The 19,453-nt window shown below is 43.8% G+C and overlaps 1 protein-coding gene across 1 annotated transcript in view; it reads right to left on the minus strand.

Moving 5' to 3' along the window:
- Positions 1–728: 728 nt before the first annotated feature.
- Positions 729–19,453, minus strand: part of KDM4C (lysine demethylase 4C) — a 328,665-nt gene continuing 309,940 nt past the window's right edge. Inside the window, exons 20-22 of the mRNA XM_028150623.2 lie at positions 9,421–9,540; positions 5,312–5,404; positions 729–1,788 (exon numbers count right to left, since the gene is read on the minus strand). Coding sequence (XP_028006424.2) covers positions 1,612–1,788; positions 5,312–5,404; positions 9,421–9,540 — 390 coding nt within the window. The 3' untranslated portion in view covers positions 729–1,611. The remainder of the gene's footprint in view (positions 1,789–5,311; positions 5,405–9,420; positions 9,541–19,453) is intronic.

Consider the following 19,453-nt stretch of genomic DNA (forward strand, 5'->3'; position numbering starts at 1 on the left):
ATGAAACTCTGAAATGCCCTCCAATCCCTGGCTGTGGGATTTGGCCCACAGATGTTAACCAACATCCCAGACAGGGCTGAAATGCACTTACTCAGCTGGGCTCGCTTGCTTTCTACCTCTGCCACTGACCTGAGAAGACCTTACCTGGGTTACCCACGAGGTCCAGTGGGCTGACAGGAGACATGTGGAGCAGATATGAGAGCCAGCCCAAGCCCACATCAACACAGCTGCCAGCCAAGCCCAGCCTGGCACAGCCAACCTACATAAGCAAAAGAAGTGCTTCTCCCAGAGGCCACTGAGAGCTGGCAGCTGTTAGGGGGCATCACTGCGGCCACCGTCAACAGGAGCATCACTGGGGACAGTGTGACCTTGGGCAATCCCTTTCCCGCCTATCCCTGACTCGTCCCATATGAAGCAAGGGAGGGGTTAGAGGATCCATACAGCCTCTTCTAATGGCAACTGGGGACCAAGAAAACCGGGATGAAAAGAGCCGAGACCCCAGTGCTCGGATCTCTTCCAGGCCTGGAGGCAGGAGTGAGGAAACGCCAGCTGGCACCGTGGGCAGGCGGAAAAGCCTTGTCCCCAGTGACTGTCCTGGATGCCGGCACCGTGTCCATGATAGCCGGCTCCCAAACAAACCACATTTCCTATTGGTTGAAACCTAGGTGAATAAGCAAGTCAGAAGACAGAACTGGAGAAGATGGAAATCTTTATTTTTAAACACTAGTACATTTTCAGGCTGTTTTAAAAAGGGAAAATCATATTAATTCAAAACTATGCATCAAAGCATATTTATTTAAACTCTAATTTTACAAACACATAATGAAAGAAACCTCTTATAAATATCTACTTAGAATATGTATTATGAAAAAAAGTGTTTAAAAATAACAGCCCCAGGTCTCCCTCTTTAAATATATAAAATTTCCATACAATTCATAAAATTTCCATACAATTCATAAAAATTCTTTCTCAAGAGCCAAAAATTTCACAAATGCCAACAACTTAGTTCTCAGCAGACACAATCAAAAGTAATGGGGATATAAAAAAATGTAAAAGTTCTGTACAAGGGAAATACAGGTAGCACATGGGTAAATCTCATCACCATCCATGCCATTTGTGGTTTAAAAATAGTTTATAAAAACTGCCATTTAAAACAAGTAAGTGAGAATCCTTCCCTGACTGTGGAGAATATAGAAATGACACCCCCACCCTCCCCGTCCCCCAGTGGGAGGCTCCCACCTGGCGGGGGAGGGCAGTTTCCCTGTGTTTCCTGCCTAGGGGCCTAAGCCACACCTGGGGACCCATGTCCTCTGGCAGGGGCTTTTTTGGTGGGTGACTCACTATTATTTCCTTTCACTTAGAAAAATCCTTTGGGATCATAAAAGACAATTGTGCACATGTGAAAGCAAGACGAGGGGATGGCTCCAGGTTGTCGTATCCAATTAACAATATGTGTATTCTGCGGTTTGGGTTACCACGCTCTGGGAGCCTAGTTTTCCACCGTCAGACACACCCGCCACCTACCGCAGTGGAACGGTGGCACAGCCCATGGCTGCCCCTGCCTTTCCTCTTCCTGCCCACGCCGCTCTGGCGCTGCAGCAGTACACGCGACTACTGTCTCTTCTGGCACTTCTTCTGGAAAGAGCTCCTCAGAAACGTGCGGTACACGGGGTCGTCCACATATTCGTTTTTAAACCTGGAGCTCAGCACTCTTTGTCTCTTTTTCTCCCCTTGGATTATGTCTGCTCCATAAAATGTGTCTTCAAATCGCATGTCAGAGGCTGTGGACTAAAATTAGCCGGCGTTACGTTGCAGAAGGGCATGCATTTGACCATGGCAAGACTGTACAAAGACTGATCCAGGGGAGCCAGGGACAGGTCGCCAGCCCAGGGTGAAGGGCCCACACAGGTGGCTCTGGAACCTTCCCCTTCCCCTCCACCTCACCCCTCTTTCTTCAGGGTCTCCAACCCCAGGGACTTGCCCCAGCACCAGCAGGATTAAAGTCTCATTTAAATCTCCCTCATTCTCCATCTTCCCTCTGGTTCCTGCCCAACCAGATTTCTGAGTAATTGGTCAATAGGCATCTCTAATTCACCCCTAGTCCTATTTACTCTAGGTCTCTGCCCCCACAACCTCCCTGAAACTATCCTTGCTCAAGTCCTAGTTCCTATGACACTTTTCTATCCTAAATTAATTTAACTATTCTGTCACTTATTGCTCAAAGCTCTCTTTTCTGTCATTATATAAGCCCCTCCTCCTGACTCCCCTCCTCCTCTGGGTACTCACTGTTGATGGCACAGGGGTTCCCCTTTCTTAACTATTTGCTCAACTCTGATGCCCCTGGGATTTTACATTTGGCCTTCTTCTCTCCCCATATGTTCCCCAGGTCTTCACACCCACATTCATGGCCTCAATTCCTGCATCTATTCCCATGATGCTGACATTTCTCACCCATCCAGACCTCCTCCTGCGCTCAGGCCTGCATGTCCAACTGCCCAGCGGGCATCTCAGAGTGTTTACCCCACAGGCACTTCGAATCAACCTGTCCTGAATGAAACTCAAATTCTTCCTTCTCCATCCCTGTCCTGCCTATCTATATACATAAAAGCCTAAGTGACCGGCCGACCGGCCAGCCAGTAGCTATGCCGTGCACTGGCCACCAGGGGACAGACGCTCAATGCAGGAGTGGAACCCACAGGCATGGAAACATGGAACAGACTGATGAATCTCAGAGGAAAGGGGGTAAGGGGGAGGGCGGGAAGAGATTAACCAAAGATTCTTATATGCATACTAGAGGCCCGATGCACGGATTCGTGCACCAGTGGGGTCCCTGGGCCTGGCTGCACACTCTCGCAATCCGGGACCCCTTGGAGGATATAGGAGAGCCGGTTTCAGCCTGATCCCCACAGGCCAGGCTGAGGGACCCCACTGGTGCATGAATCCGTGCACTGGGCCTACAGTATTTCATAAATGGCACAACTATCCCCATCCATATAGCTACAATGATCAGAAACCTAAAAGTCATTGCAAACTCCCCCCACCCCCAGCCTGTCCAGTACCCCTCCTACATGAAGCCCTCCATCCTTTATTCTTTAACACCACTGACCCCATGGTGCAGGCCTCACACATCCTTTTCTGAAGCATTGAGACAAATGCGATGCCCTCGGCCTATCTTCTACAGAACCAGTAGAGGAAAGTTCTTTAAAAACTTTCTGACTAAGTGACACTCATGCTTATAATCTTTCAATAAAGACAACATCCCAATGCCTTCGGCTGTACCTATACAACCTGGCAGAATCCTATCCCAAGCTCCGGTCAGACTGACTTGTTTCAGGTCCCGGCCACACTACTGGCTCTTCGTGCAAGCCTGTCTTTGGACGCACTGTTTCCTTTGCATGGAACAGACTCCATCTCCTCTGCCACAGGCGCATCGGAAGCCCTCCTTGAGGGTCCCTGTGAGCCTTTCCATGGCAGTGCAGTGGAATGAGGGCAGTGGCAGGACAGGGGCAGGTGAGTTTCTCCCCATCAAGCGTTTCTCAAAACCCTTAAGGGTGAGGATATTAGGGACTGAGTATTGATTTTACACATTTTCTCAATACCAAGCAACATGCCCAGCTCTCGTCCACTGCTCACTAAGTGTTAGCTGGGGGAAAGAATGTGGGCTTTTCTGTTAGGATCGGGTAAATTCTACATTATAAAGCACTCTTTTTGTTTCCTAATTTCCTACTATTTTGCCTCCTAAAATCATTCCCAACTGGTTTTCATTGAGTTGGATCACACAGAATAACCAACGTGTAGAGCATCTTACTATGTCACCGAGGCCTCCTTCCCGGGTTGGTGACGGAGGCACAGTCCGGCTTTTAGGGCTTGAAAACACAGTCAATTGTGAAGAAGAGGCAAACGATGGAATAGTTACAATGAAGCTTGAAAACTAAAAAATGGCCCAAGTGCACAGCGGGGCATGCTCCCTGCCAGCTATGAGACGGTTACCCAGGGTAACAGGCTGCTTCCAAGGTCCCCAGACACTACCTTGTTTCGCCCAGGAAGCCTGGTGGTTGGTTGGGCACTCTCTGCCATTGGGAGAAAACATTTTTGCTTCATTCTTTCTGGGGAAAGTACTTCCTCTGAGTAATCTTCCCCTTTTATAAATGCTCAAGTTATCAAAGGAGAAAATAAAACATCGACAGTGTTGCCACTGTGTGAGAACAGCAAAACTCAGCCTCTCAAACACAATAATAAAACCGATTTACCAGTAGCTCTAGTTAATTATGCACTGTTGCTATGGTTATTCTGTGAGACAATAAAAGGTAATGGGGCTGTTTCTGAAGTTAGTGGGAAAGAACCCAGCACAATCACCGAGGTGGACTGCTGACTCTTTTGAAAAATTTCTTTCCAAATCAGCATGTGTCTGGGTGAGCACAATTCATTAAAACATGGAGGCCACCCAGGGAGGGCTGCTAACCCACCCCTCCTGAAAACACACAAAAGAGATTTCTCTAGTCATAAATATCTCCCTTCAATGAGTTTTCCAATTAGAGTTGTTTCGCCAACTGGGGAAAAAAATAGCAGTCACAGACAACTGCCCGAGGGCCAGAGGGCTGCATATCAGCCTGAGGGAAAAGCCGTTCCTACAACAGGAGCGCCTACGTCTTGACTCGATAAAAACACTGGCGGCAAGCTGGACCGTGAGCCTTTGTTCCTGAAGATATTTTCTACTAGGCTCAACTGTGTGACATATCAGGTTACATTCAGATTATATATGTGACATATATTTTTCACTGCCATTTCTTAACATTTTTTCCTCTGACAATTTAAAAAAGAAAAAGGTTGAATTTGGTGTAATTGTTCAGAGAAGTGGACCTTAGAAAACTCAGGAGCTGAGTTCAAATAAAGCCACATGAGAGGGTATCCTGGTACTAGAGCCAAATCTACTGTGGAACAAAGAGATTGTGGTCAGAGAAGAAAGCAGAACGATTTCTTTAATGCGAATAAGAAACAGTATGTGAAATCTGCAAGACCAGGCGCATAGAATGCTTAACTATACATGGATTAGAGAGTCAAAGACCTGAGGGCTACTCACTCCATTTCCCATCCTCAAAATCTAGGCAGTTAAAAAAAAGTGTGTGTGTGTGTGTGTGTGTGTGTGTGTGTTGTGTGTGTGTGTGTGTGTTTAATTTAAAAACAAAGGAAAGGGGAGGAGAAGGGAGGGTGGCGCTAAGGAAGATATTCTGTGAGACCTAAGCATGTTTCCCGCTGGAGAGGATAAGGGAACTACAGGGCAGATCCCTGAGTGGCATTTGCCAGCACTTACAAAACGAGCTTTCACTCTCTTGGGTAACTCTTCATCTAGAGTGTAGATGTCCTCTCTCTTCATTGCTATCTGGGATCCATCTTCAAATTCAACCTAATGAAAAGTAAGACATCATGATATATATTAAATAACAAATGAGCACTGACCACTTTTTTTCAGGGTTCCATTGAACAAGCTAAACAGAAAAAAAAGGATAAAGCAGATCAAGGGAACTAGCCAACAGCCAAGGAAGGAAGTCTGATAAGTTTCCCTTATCAAACTAAAGAACAAAATATGTTTTCAAACAAGCTAAAAATTCTTGAAAATGACTGTCTTGGAATATGTGATGTAAAAACTTTACCCACCACAGCAAAAACAAAGAACAGTAGCTGCTGCTTAAGTAATTGCTCAGAAACTGAGACTAGCCAATTTAGGACGGGCTGGGCCTATCAGTACCATTTGATTCTTTAAGAGGTTCTGACAATATAAGAGGGAGGGCTGTTTCTCCATGAGAAAGAAATGATGATATAATAATCCTCCCAGATAAAATAATTTCTCAAGTTCTTACAAAGCTTTTATGTTCTGAACTCACTTTTGTCAAATTCAACCAAATGGCCAGAAAAACCCCAGCTTCTCACCCTCATAACAATTAAACCACACTAATGTGTAAAAACATATTATTACCTAAAATGAAAATGTTTGAAAACTTTTTTTAAGCTAATCAAATGGGAGCAATAATTTCAAAACCAGTTTCCCCCCCCCACCCCCCACCCCCCAATATTTCAGCAGACTTTGTTAGAGAAAAGGGCATAAGTGACACGGGTTAACAGAAACCTAGAGCTTCTGGGGCAAGTTCATCAAATGCCCTATTTCCATGGTCGGCAAACTGCGGCTCGCGAGCCACATGCGGCTCTTTGGCCCCTTGAGTGTGGCTCTTCCACAAAATACCACGGCCTGGGCAATCTATTTTGAAGAAGTGGCATTAGAAGAAGTTTAAGTTTAAAAAATTTGGCTCTCAAAAGAAATTTCAATCGTTGTACTGTTGGTATTTGGCTCTGTTGACTAATGAGTTTGCTGACCAGTGGCCTATTTGAAGGGATTGTTCTTGGTTCACGTTTAATCCCAAATTAACTCTTTTAGGGGAAAACAACAAAAGAGATGCAAACAGGGTGGAATACCTAATGTGTTCTAACTCTGAAGCACTCAGAATATTTTTGAAGTCTCTAACTTGTCTGTTTGTCTGAATGTTTTACTTTTAAGAAATAAAAAATGCTTGCACTTTCAGTTAAAAGGTAAGTTAAACCATGGAGCTGAGCTATGTTTATAAAAATCATGCTGGAGTTTAAGAAAACATTATAATAAGTTACACAACTAACCCTATTTCCAGGTCCTGCTCACATCTGACTAAGCTGAGCGGTGGAAGTAGGCCTCCCTCACTGGAGAGCTCCCTGTTACTCGGGAAGGCTGAGGTGGAGGCTTCTCTTCCTGGCCTTGTCTGATCACAATGGTTTCTTTAATATTAATCAGGCCAAGGTGTCATCTCATTTACACAACTTGATAGCATAGCTAGAACCACCTGTGCCTACCTTTCTTCTGTTTTAGATAATTTGAAAATTGTTACAAGAGGAAAAGGCAATTATAAAACGAAAGGGGAGTGTGCTATGGTGACTGATTATCCTGGCTGCCGGGGACTGAGGGATCTCCGGGATGCAGGACTCTCAGGATTAAAATCAGGGGCTGCCCTTGCACTCTGGGGTGGTTGTGAACCATGACTGGGACAGAGCTTGAGAGCAGATTCTGGCCCTTCCCTTGACCAGATGTGTGCTCTTAGTCAAATTATTAAATTCAATGATCCCTTTTGGCCTCATTTGTAAAATAAGAGTCAAAAACACCTACCTTATAGGACCCTACTGTAAGGGTCCAAAAATGCATATACTAAGGATATTTATCACTGTGCAGTAGATATTTTAGTTATGTCTATTTTTATAAATGTCTTCGCTTATTCAATGGTGAGGTTGAATAGACACAAAACACAAAATGATCTCAAAAGGCCGCATGGTTTAATGAGGAATTTTAAACTACTTGTACTTGAGAACTAATTTTAATATTAGTCTTAACTTTTTCATTAAGTCTATGAATGTGCCCACAGTTCTGTTGATAGGCCATCATAAATTCACCTGAAGTCCACACATACTGATTACTAATTAGCCTGAATTTCAACATGTCCTCATTATACTTTTCATGGAGCAAATAGCTTTGCTACATGTGAGATGCTTTGCTTTTGCATTTATTGTCTAATTAAATGTAATTATTTTCTTTTGAATGATGTAATATTCAATGATGCCTCTTTTCTAGGAGTCACCAGTATTATCAGCCTATCTTGTAATTTTTGTCCAATTTTGAACATCCTGATGCAAAGATGCTCTAGCACTTACCCTATTATAAAATAGAGGCCCGAATTCTTGCACCACCAGTACACAATTGGGGCCGGGGAGGGACGCAGGAGGCTGGCCAGGCGGGGAGGGACCGAGAGAGGGCTCGCTCAGTCCCAATCGGCCAGACCCCACAGCAGCAAGCTAACCTACTGGTCAGAACGTCTGCCCCCTGGTGGTCAGTGCACATCATAGCGACTGGTCAACCAGTAGACTGTCTGCCCCCTGGTGGTCATAGTGAGTGGTTGAGCTGCCTTAGCATATCATTAGCATATTACGCTTTGATTGGCTGAACAGCCAACTGGACGACCAGATACTTAATCGCCCCCAACTGCCCACCACCGTTGCCCCCCCCCACCCGCCCACTGGCCTGATCTCCCCTAACCGCCTCTGCCTCGGCTCTGCCACCATGGCTTTGTCCAGAAGGTCTCCCAGAAGGTCTCCTGGTCTAATTAGCATATTACCCTTTTATTAGTATAGATGACCTGAACCTGTAAGTTTACATTGCCACTGAAGCAAAGGGGAAAATGGCCTACACACACACACACACACACACACACACACACACACACACAATGTAAATGCCCTCCCCTCCCCACTCCCCTTGCACTTTTCTAGACTTCAAAAAATGTTCTTCCCTAAGTTTTCCAAACTTTTCTGAATACTTTTAATGACACTGGGCTCCAGCCCCTGATGCACTGTATTGCCATGTACTCTTCCATTTAAGCCCCTTATTGATCTTTGAACAACTTCTCTGCTGAAACTGGCAATCTGAGCATTCTCAAACTGTTATTTTCATTAAATCTTTATTATTGAAAGTATTACATATGCTCCCCTTTTTTCCTCATTGACCCTCCTGGCTCACCCCTGCCCCACCCTATTGTCTGTGTCCACGGGTTATGTATATATGCATCTTTGCTAGATCTCTTTCCACCCAACTTAACAGGCCTGACCCTTCTTGCTTTTTCTTCCTTTACTTCAATCTTCCTGTTTTCACTCTACTGCTTAGCCTGTGAATGTTGATTCCACCTCTGTGTTACTGAAAGAACTGCAGTGTATTGGTTTCAATAAATTTACTCCCTTTTAAAGACTTTCTGAAGGAATATAAATTCATGTGTGCTATCCATGTTATTTTCCTTGTTAGAGCTTAACTCATTCTCACTTTTGATAGGGATAAAATTCATTTTCTAATTGTATACATACTCTAATACAATGTAGCGTGCCCTCGTGAGCAGAATATCCAACTGATAGCTGTACGCTGCATTAGACAGCACTCCTTTAAGGTTGGGTGTACAACTGGCCACATCTGTGTCAATGCACCATTGGTTTAGGTTTGGGCATCTCAGGCAAAAGCCACAACAGCCATCACTGTGTTGGCTCTGGAGAGACAAACTAGCCAATGAGGCTCTCCCCATATCATGAAAACACAGGAAAGCCGCTTAGCATCCAGCTGCCTACCCTTCCAGCCTAACAATGTTCTCTACCATTCACCAAGTGTTATTAGGGTTTCCCAGTGGCAAACATGGTAATAAAACTCTAATACCTGGGTCATCAGACATCAAGTCTTTGCTTCCTTTACAAAATAAGAGGTACCCCATATTGATACGGTTTACTGATCAAGAGCACAATGGATATGCCAGCTGCCCTCTGGCTGCTCCTGTCCATCTCAGCAAGCATCAAACACTGCTCAGTGCTCACCTGGTACATGTGGGCCACATTCAATCCGAGATATTTCGCTCCATAGAGTTTGCCATCGGGCCACTTGACTTCAACGACTTCTCCCTCCGCAGGAGGGCCCAGCTTCACACAGTCTCGGCTCTGCGGAATAAACAGAGACAGGCTTTTCAAGACAAGTGTCTAAGTGACTGCAGTTAGAACTCAGCAAACGATGAACTCCTGGCAATTAAAAGGAGTTATTGCTTCTGTGTTTTATGGATTATGATCCTGCATGGGTGTTCAGGGGAAGAGATATGAGCCAAAGGAGTAAAGATTCAGCCTACATCATAAACTTACGAAGGAACCACCATAATCCAAGCAGGAAAAAACAGCAGCATTTACATTTGTTATTTGACAAAAAATTGTTCAGAGGGTGAGTAAAATATACATAAAAATGCTTTAGCTGAGGAAAAGACCAGCTAATGATTTATAACACCTGACATTTATGTAGCATTTTGCAGTTAACAAAATGCTTTAACATACATCTCATTCCATTCTTATGATTACTCCATGAAGTAGGCAGAGGTTATTAATTACCCCATTTTAGTGACAAGGAACTTGAGCTTCTGAGGAAGCTCTGTTAGGGAGGAGTAGAGCTGATAGAACAAGAGCTGAGTGGGGGAGTAAGGAAGATAGGAGTAGAATGAGATGCCAACTAGGAGGCCTTGAGGAAGAAGGAAAAGGAACTCAGGGAGCGACTGCAACACAGCAGGTGAGGCTGGGGGCAGGGCACGCCTCCTCTGAAGACCCCAGGACCTCCCCCAAGAGGTATTCTTCTACGGGCATCTCCCAATAAGTGACCAGCCCACTTCTTTCCACAGGTAATCATGGTGACAGCCATATCCGTCTTCTCACTTCAGGTATTCTATTCAACACTGCCTCCTCCTCAGAGCAAACTGAATTCATCCTGGAAAATGCCTCTTTTGGGGGCAGGGGAGGGGTACAGGTAAAACAATAAAATGCTTTCATAGACATAGTTGCAAACTCTTAAATTTATGTGTTCAGTATGGCACAATACAATTTTAATACAAAGGAATTAAATACTTGACTACTTTGATAAGTTTTTTGCACATTGAGCAATTCATGTTTTGCTAATACTGGTGTTTCACTCATGAGGCAAATCCGACTGATTGAAATGCACACTTGACCAATCAAGCTATAAATGCAGGTGGGGTATGATTCTGTGGTACAATGAGAGGCACACACAGGAAATATTTAGTTGTTTATGGTAAGAAATCCACCATGTGTTACTTTTCATTATTAGTAGAAATTCTGCACTATAATGGAGTGGCCATTTTATTGTTGGGGTCGGAGTATACATGAAAAGCTCAGCTATTCATTTTTCCCTCCATAGGCTATGCTTCCATTTAGAGCTATGGACAAAGAAAAAGACTGCTTAGAGGCTCAGCAGAATTGACTGTCTGTATCAAACTTAGGCCAATAAAAATGAGTTTATTCTCGGCCTTCATAATATTTGACTTCAGGCATGCAGAATTGAAAGGGCAGGCTGTAGCAATGTATTCCATCTATGTCCCTGGGTTTATCACCTCGCTTTCCATTTCCCTTCCAAACATGTATGTGGTACTAAGAACACTAGAAAGTGTAACTTCTAAATACATGCCGTCCAGTCTCCTGGGTTAGTCCTGGGTTAGGGAGCCACATCAGTTCTGGGCTAACTCTGAGCTGAAACCTGGATGCTGTGGTGATGCTTTGGGACAAGAGTATGTTTCTTCCCTTTCCTCAAATTTCCTTCCATGTGCAGGAAGATCCATTAGAGTAATGCTCCTAGCCTTTTTTCTACTTCCTCGTTCATTCACTCTTCTAAGAGAATAAAGAGTGACTTAATTTTATTGTTGAGTTCTGAAGGAGAGTGCATTTTCCAACTATGCTCCATGGTGCCTTGGCTGCCACAGCAAACTCGCATAGCAACACTTGCTACTGTTAACTTATTGAGATGGAACTTAATTGGTTGAACCTTTTGGTATTTCTTTTGGCCTGGGGGTACTATAAAAAATGTGCCGAGAGTGCCTGGCCGGTGTGGTTCAATGGTTGAGTGTCGAACCATGCACCAAGAGGTCACCGGTTCGATTTCTAGTCAGAGCACATACCTGGGTTGTGGGTTCGATACCCAGTAGGGGGTCTGCAGGAGGTAGCTTATTGATGTTGATATTTCTCTCTCCCTTTCCCTTCCTCTCACTAAAAAAATCAAATAAAAACATTTTTTTTCAATGTGCTGAGATATCGGGGGGGGGGCGGGGGGGGGGGGCTATGAGCCAGGGCACTTAGGTAACTCTGTCTTAACCCCTCACTTTCCCTTTCTCTTTGGAGCCACCCTGTGGGCAGAGAACTCATTCTGCTCGGCTCCTTCCCCCAAGAGGAGCTGGTGGTGTCCCTAGGAGGTCTGTCTAATCACAGGTCCAATATTAGGACACCTCTTTGCCTACAGATTTAAGCCACACTCTACAATATCTGCTTTATTTTTAATAAAGATTTTTTAAATCTCCAAATCCTGGCTTCTTTGTCTCTGTATATGGCTTTTCCTTGAGGAGGATACGTTCTATTCATTGGAGCCTTCTTCACTCCCAACAGAGATTAAGTCAAGGCCTCAGGGAATTATGGGGGCTGCACTCCCCGTTTACTCATCCACCAAAAAACCACCACCAAGCAGGAGAGTTAGGACCTTAGTTTTACAGTTTTAACCTTCAACAGAAGTGTTCTAGCCTTTAAAATAACTCTCCCAAACACATCCTGACCTGCAATTTTAGGTACCATGTCACCATAATGTGGCAATGGCCACAGAAATATGGGCTAAGCAAAGTATAAAGTTTACTTCAAGTATTTATCACAAAACCATAGCTTTATTAATGATCGAAATGTATGCAACATTATCAAGTGAGAAACAGTTTTTTTTTAAAAAAGGTGTTTGAAAACCACATGCCGGAGATACAGCTTGATATCATTCTTACTATTTGTCAATCAACCCTTTAATCAGAACAAACCCTAATTTGGACCTTGAAAGGGCCTGGCCTCTAAGACCTTCTTACTCAGCCACAGCTTAGCTTTGTTCTGTATCAGCCACAAAGATCAAATTCAATTCATACTCTTCCATGTCAAAATCTAGGGAAGAGACTTCAGCTTGCTTTCTCAACCTTCTAGCTTTTAGAACTCTTTTTTTCCTTATCCCTAGTAGAAAAATAAAGGAAAAGAAACACAAACCAACAATATAATATAAAATTTTTCTGCACCACCAGGAGGCACTATTCAATGTCATGAGGGCCACTTCTCACCCTTGGCCAGACCCTTAGCTCAGTGGTTCTCAACCTTCCTAATGCCACGAACCTTTAATACAGTTCCTCATGTTGTGGTGACCCCCAACCATAAAATTATTTTCGTTGCTACTTCGTAACTGTAATTTTGCTACTGTTATGAATCTTAATGTAAATATCTGTGTTTTCCGATGGTCTTAGGCTCTACAGGGTCGCCTAAGACTTTAGCTGGAAGTGGATATATTTGATTTGCAAATGCATTCGTTTAGTGAGTATTATTCAGTATTTAAATCCCAGCTACTTTCCAAATAGATTTAAGGCACTCATAGTAATACACAAAGAGTTATTTCTGTAGCATCTAGTTTCCTCCATAGAGAAATGGCTTCAATTCATCAGGTGTCTCAAAGTTTGAGTTCACCAGAGACTTTCTATGTCTATGTGGAGTATAAAGCATTTAAACAGAAATGGAACCAGGAACATTTGAGCTAATGAGGAGGAGTTGAAAGGTGTGATATTTAGGTTTTCCTGATCCCTCCAAAGCCGAAGCTACTGTCACAATCACTAATCTATTTCCTGACCACTGACCGTGTGAGCCACTAGAGGGATCAACAGTGTCCAGCTCCCCAACCCAGACAAACAGACAGGGGGCATTCTGTCTGCACCCCGAGGCCTGACACACTGACCGCCACAGCTCTGAGGGGTGGGGCCGCAGGGGTCTGAAATAGGCACGGAGCATGTCACCTTTGGTCCCCATGATTACTTCAATCAGAACACAACTTTTGATTTACAGATTGAGTTTCTGAGTAAGTTTTCATGTGTGAGGAAAAAATTTTATGCTATAAATAAAAGGTATGAAAAATAAAATGTCTAAACATGAGAGGATTTAGTTTGTGGAAAACCACAGCTTGGCCGTGTTTTAGAGGTCTGCCGCTGGCCCCCATGTCCCTGGGCTGTGACCGAGGAATCAGCAAGCACAAGCTTCTTAAAGCGCGGTCCCAACCTCCGGGACACACGGCAAAACCGAGACTCCAGCCCCCTCTCCCACAGTCCTAAGTGACCTGGGCGAGTTTTTAAAAGGACTCTGGAATCTGAGATGTTATATTATAGGATGTACATGCTAACAAGGTCTTTCCTAATGCAGCTGGTAAAGTGCTGCTGGAGCAAGTACACACCTCTGCTGGAAAATCACATGCATTAAAAACATCGACTAATGCATTTTTCTCAGTTGCTGTCTAGACCCTCAGAAGCAGTTTGCCCTCACCTGACAAAAATAGCTGTTTACCATTTGCAGTGTTGCCTCCAGAGATGTATAAACGTCCCTAAAAATCTGCCAGAGTCCTGTCCACGGGGACACAGGTGTCTGGAGCTGCCACGAAGCCAGTAGCTAGAATACTAAATAGATGATGTGAAAATAATAATCACAGTCAAGGGTGGACTTTCGGCTTTGATTAAAGGACTATGATTAAAGGGCTGAGATGGGTCACTGATCCAGGCAAGACTGTTCATATATTCCTGCCAATGTCAAGCCAAACTCCTATATTGCTCCACCTACTACAGAGAAAAGCCAACTGCCAGTCTGATTATCTGAATTCTGAAGTTGTGTTCTTGGAACTATTCTGGGCACAAACTTTTACAAGCTGCTGTCCTTGACGGTTACCTGTCTTACACCCTCCTCCCCACCCACGCCCACCTCTACTCCTATCACGTATGAACCACAAAGCAGGCAGCCCTATCCATGCAGCTGCACCAGGTGAAGATGCAGTGCGTGAATTCCCAGCAGTTAATCCACATCTGGTTTGGAGCCTGTGACGGCCCCCGCTTAGGAAAAATGCTTAAGTGACCAAGAGCAAACTGGTGCTGGCAGCTGCTGGCATTTTGAGGGATAATCGCCTGCTCATTACTGGGCTCTGGCAGGGGTGAACAAGACTGACTGACAGCCAGGTACCAATCAGACTGGCTATCTGTCATTTGTTTGGCTGCCCAGCACCTGAATCCCTTTCTCCCCTTCAGAGTCTAAGTGGGAGCAGAGCTGGCCTGACATTACTGATGCTGGAAAATGCCAGATACTCCTTTGCCCTGCTTCCCTGGCATCAAACACTGACAGGGGCCTGGCCAGTTGGCTCCCCTGCCCAGGATGTCCAACCTTTGACCAGGGATGCAGAGAAACAGAAGAGGAGAGGACACTCTCAGAAGGCAGCAGTATCAGCTGAGGGCAGAGTCCAGGCTCAGGCTGACCACACGGGCAGGTGGCTGTGTCCCTCCTGGGCTGGTTTTAGATGATTGTATGTTTCTATGAATTGATCCGTTTTGTCCAATTTATTGACATGTAGTTGTTCATAATATTTTCTTACAATCCTTTTGGTGTCAGTTGTTACTTCTCCTCTTTCATTTATTTATTTGTATCCTCTCTCTCTTTTTTTTCTTGATGAGTTTGTAACAGTTTGTAAACCTTGTTGTTTTTCAAAGAATGAGCTTTTGGTTTCATTGACCTTTTATATTGGGCTTTTTTAGATTCTATTTCATTTATTTCTGTCTGATCTTTATTATTTCCATTCTTTTACTCACTTTGGACTGCATTTGTTGTTCTTTTTCCTAGTTCTTTTAGTGTAAACTTAGGTTATTTGAGATTTTTCTTATTTCTTGCCGAAACCGGTTTGGCTCAGTGGATAGAGAGTCGGCCTGCAGACTAAAAGGTCCCAGGTTCGATTCCGGTCAAGGGCATGTACCTGGGTTGCAGGCACATCCCCAGTGGGAAGTGTGCAGGAGGCAGCTGATCGATGTTTCTCTCTCATCAATGTTTCTAACTCTCTATCCTTCTCCCTTCCTCTCTGTAAAAATTCAATAAAATATATTTAAAAAAATAGAAGTTAACTCCTTATGCTATTAGAAACAGGTGAGATTCTGGCATGCAAAAGCTTCAAAAGGCATAGAAAGCATAAAGTTAGGCAGTTTCTTTGGAAATTAACTTTGTGGTTCTTTGAAGAGAGGAAGCATGGAAAAGTCAATAACCAGAGTCAGGGGTGACATTGGGGAGCTGATCTAAACAAAAGGGCCTGTGAGGGAGGGCAGGGCGGCAGTGAGCATATGTGGGCACACAGGACAAGGCAGGAGGCTCTGAAAGCCAACAAAGGCTCTCTGCATTCTAGGAACTGGAGAGTATGAAGAGAATTAAAAGCATCATTTATTCACCAACTCCCTGCCTTTGAGAGAGGCCCTTGCCCCTCCTTTCCTCTCTCCCTCTTTTCTCCTTCACTCAGTTGAGTGCCTCCTCTGTGCCTGGTACTGAGCTCAGCATTGGGAAAACCGAGACGAAAATGGTCCTTTTGAAGTCCTTTCTACCAAGGACTTTGGAGTCCAGCAGGAGACTCAAACATACACATGAATATCTACAATACGAGGCACTATATCACCTGCATGTAAGCTGAATTAATCAGAGTCCCCATTTAAACTCTCCCGCACTCACCTGGCTAGGTAAGCTGTGGTGCGAGCAGGAAGGCAGTCCTTAAAGACAGGGCCCGGGGAGCAGCGAGCTGGCAGCTCCAGCAGTGTTTTGCAGGAGCACTGTTGGAGCCTCTGGCATCAGCAATTCCATGTTATTGGTCAGGCTGTCGCACTGACTAGATTGAGTGGTGTGGCCAAGCCAGGGGGCCAGCGCTGTGGCCCAACCCTTTTCTCAGCCTCTCAAAGAGAGCTCTGGATGATCCACCAACGGTCCCAGGTCCAATGCCCGTCACACCAGGGGCCAAAACACAGTCTTTCAAGTTCAATTCCTAAAAGCCCTTGATATACAAACTACTTGAAGAGGAGGTTTATATGTTTAAAGCTTTCTGGTACTTCTTTTAGATGGTCTTTTAATAACCTCTCCTTTGGTAAAGGCGTAGAAGATGTATAATTTCCAAGTGTTACAAGGAGTCTTGTGCTCAGGGACCGGTCCCTCTGACCAAGGTGCTGACTGCAAGTTACTGGCCACCACCACCAACAAAAATAACCAGTCACAAACACCACCAGCGTGTTTATGTGCTGGGCACTATCCTAACTGCTGTATACCTTATATTTCAACAATTCCAATAATAATCCCAGCATTTACCTCAAATTTATGGATAAGATAACTGGTGTCAACTCCCATGCCCAGGGTTGTATGGTTGTCTGCTACACATCCAACTCTCGCCAGCGTGGAAAGACAGGAAGCCCACATTTAAGGACTGCCCTCGGTGGCTGCATCCTCCTCTCACTTCTCCTGCAGACACTAATGCATAAGGACCCTAGGATGAACACTCCACACACCCAAATACGGGGAAAGGATTCCATCTGCGGAGGACAGATCCTTCCCCTATTTATAGCTGTTGGAAGAAGCTAAATGCATGAGGGAAATATAAATATTTATTGTGTCAATAAAAACTTATGTTGCAAAATGGAGAAAGACAGGCTTGAGGGGAATATCTATAGTGGTTTCTTAAAATGAAGGTCAGTTCCAAAATCTGAAAAAAAGAAAGATGACAGGATAAAGATAAAGATAAGCCTTGTGGGTAAAGAAGACTGCCCTGTGCTCACACGCCACACAGTGAATGGGGGGGGGTAGAGGAGGGGGGGGAGACAGGGAGGGGAGAAGAAATGCTTTGAGATCAGAGCGCCGCACCAGCCAGCGCCGGCCCTCCCTCTGCAAGTTCCCCTTCTGTGCAGTGTATGTTTCACCTCCAAGAGCACACACGGGACTCACACACGACAGTCATGTTGAAGCAGCATAGATGCATGCTTCCAATGTCCCGAGTCACTCTGCCTGGGTCTAAAAGCTATTTTACCGCTCTATGTCTTGGCTTCCTCATCAGTCAAATGGAGATGCTAATACAACCTTACGAGGTTGTTGGTAGAATTATAGCTAATATACAGAATGTCCCCAAAAAAATGTATACATGCCTAACAGCTGATATAGCTCCATTGATGTTTCTTTCTTTACGGATTTAACCCATTGGAATTAAGTGTGTATACATTTTTTGAGAAACCCTATAATTTAAAAGAGAATAGAAAAGCAAAGCACAGTGACTGGCAGCTGGAAAATTTGATGTGAATTGTGACTGAATATAATTTATATCAACAGGGAGCATCAGAGGATGATAGGAAGGGGACAAAAAACCTTGGTAGAAGGTGACGCTTGGGATTTAAAATTGTGAAGAAAGAATGCAGCGAGAAGCCAGTAACCTACTAGAGAAGATCAGACAATGTTATCCTAGTTGAAACCCAAAACAACCCAGTCGAGTAGGTAGGCAGGTGTCAACCCCCATACAGTACAGATGCATGACGTGCCCCGGGTTACACAGCTACCAAGTGGACAACGGGGCAGGCATTCACCCAACACCTCGTGTTCAAACACCTCTTGTGCTCTAGAATCAGTGGTCAGAAAAACAGATGTGGTTTTTCACTTCATGCAACTCTGGTGGAAAATGCAGGCATTAAAATAAATAACAAAACTCAATGTGGTGAACACACAATACAATATACAGGTGATGTATTATAGAACTGTACACCTGAAACCTATATGATTTAAACCAATGTCACCCCAACAAGTTCAATAAAAATTTAAATAAAAAAGAAAGATAAGTGTAAGAACTGCTATGTATAGAACTACAGTGTAAAGCAGAAGCTTTTAACAGAACGATTACTAGCATAGTATGTGGTTACTGTGTCTCAGAGGGCTTCAAGATACCTCAAGATACGGGGGAACTAACATGAAAATTTGACACAAGAATGTGAAAGAAACCAGATTAGGAAAATGAGTCACAATTTAAAGAATTCTCAGAAGGGTCTTTTAAAAAAATAACTTTTTTTCCTGATTATAAAAATAAAACATGCTCATTTGAAACTGTAAGAAGGTGGTAAAGTTGAAAATCATAATCACCTATGATTACACTCTCCAGAGATCATCAGTAACATTCTGATGCATTTTCTTTGAGGATTTTTCCCTTTGCATATTTATATTATATATGTAATTGAGATCATACTGTATGTCCAATTTTGAGCCTGATTTTTCCCATGTATTATATGAGGCCATTAACTACCCTGTGAAAACATGATTTTTAATAGCTGCGTGAATATTCATGGAGCTCTCCTCCTGGCTGCAGGGAGAGTGTCTGGTGGCCAGATCAAAGGAGCAGAGCTGCCCGCCTGCGTGGTCAGGGTTTGGCACTGTGTTCTCACACCTTAGAGCAACATTTTGAGTGGGACATTGTCCAAAAAGTTCCATCCTGAGTCTCCCGGAGAAAAAGCACTCTGAAAACCACTTTTTCATTAAATCATTCATTCCTTGTCACAACAAATATGTACTAAGTGATTCAGGCAGGAGGACGGTTTAGTTTGGATTTGAGAAGACTCAGGAGAAAGCTGATAGCTCTCTACAAGCACAGAAAGAGCTGTGAGTGAAGAGAGAATGTTTTTTGGTGCGTTTTTTTTTTTGTTTGTTTGTGTGTGTGTGTGTGTGTGTGTGTGTGTGTGTGTGTGTGTTTTGTTTGTTTTTGTCAGTTTTGCTCTAGAGGTCACAAAGTAAGAATGGCTCTTGGGGTATTTCAGAGGCAGTATTTTTTTATTTTTATAAATAAATACTTCCCCCTCCCCCCAATAATTCTTTAATTCCCCCACAATAATTCTTTCCCCCCAATAATTCTTTAATAAATAAATACAGTTTTCTTCCCCCCACAATAATTCTTTAATAAATAAATAAATACAGTCTTCTCCCCCCCCCAATAATTCTTTAATAA

The sequence above is a fragment of the Eptesicus fuscus genome, chromosome 15 (genome assembly GCF_027574615.1).
Source record: "Eptesicus fuscus isolate TK198812 chromosome 15, DD_ASM_mEF_20220401, whole genome shotgun sequence".
In the NCBI taxonomy this organism is placed as follows: Eukaryota; Metazoa; Chordata; class Mammalia; order Chiroptera; family Vespertilionidae; genus Eptesicus; species Eptesicus fuscus.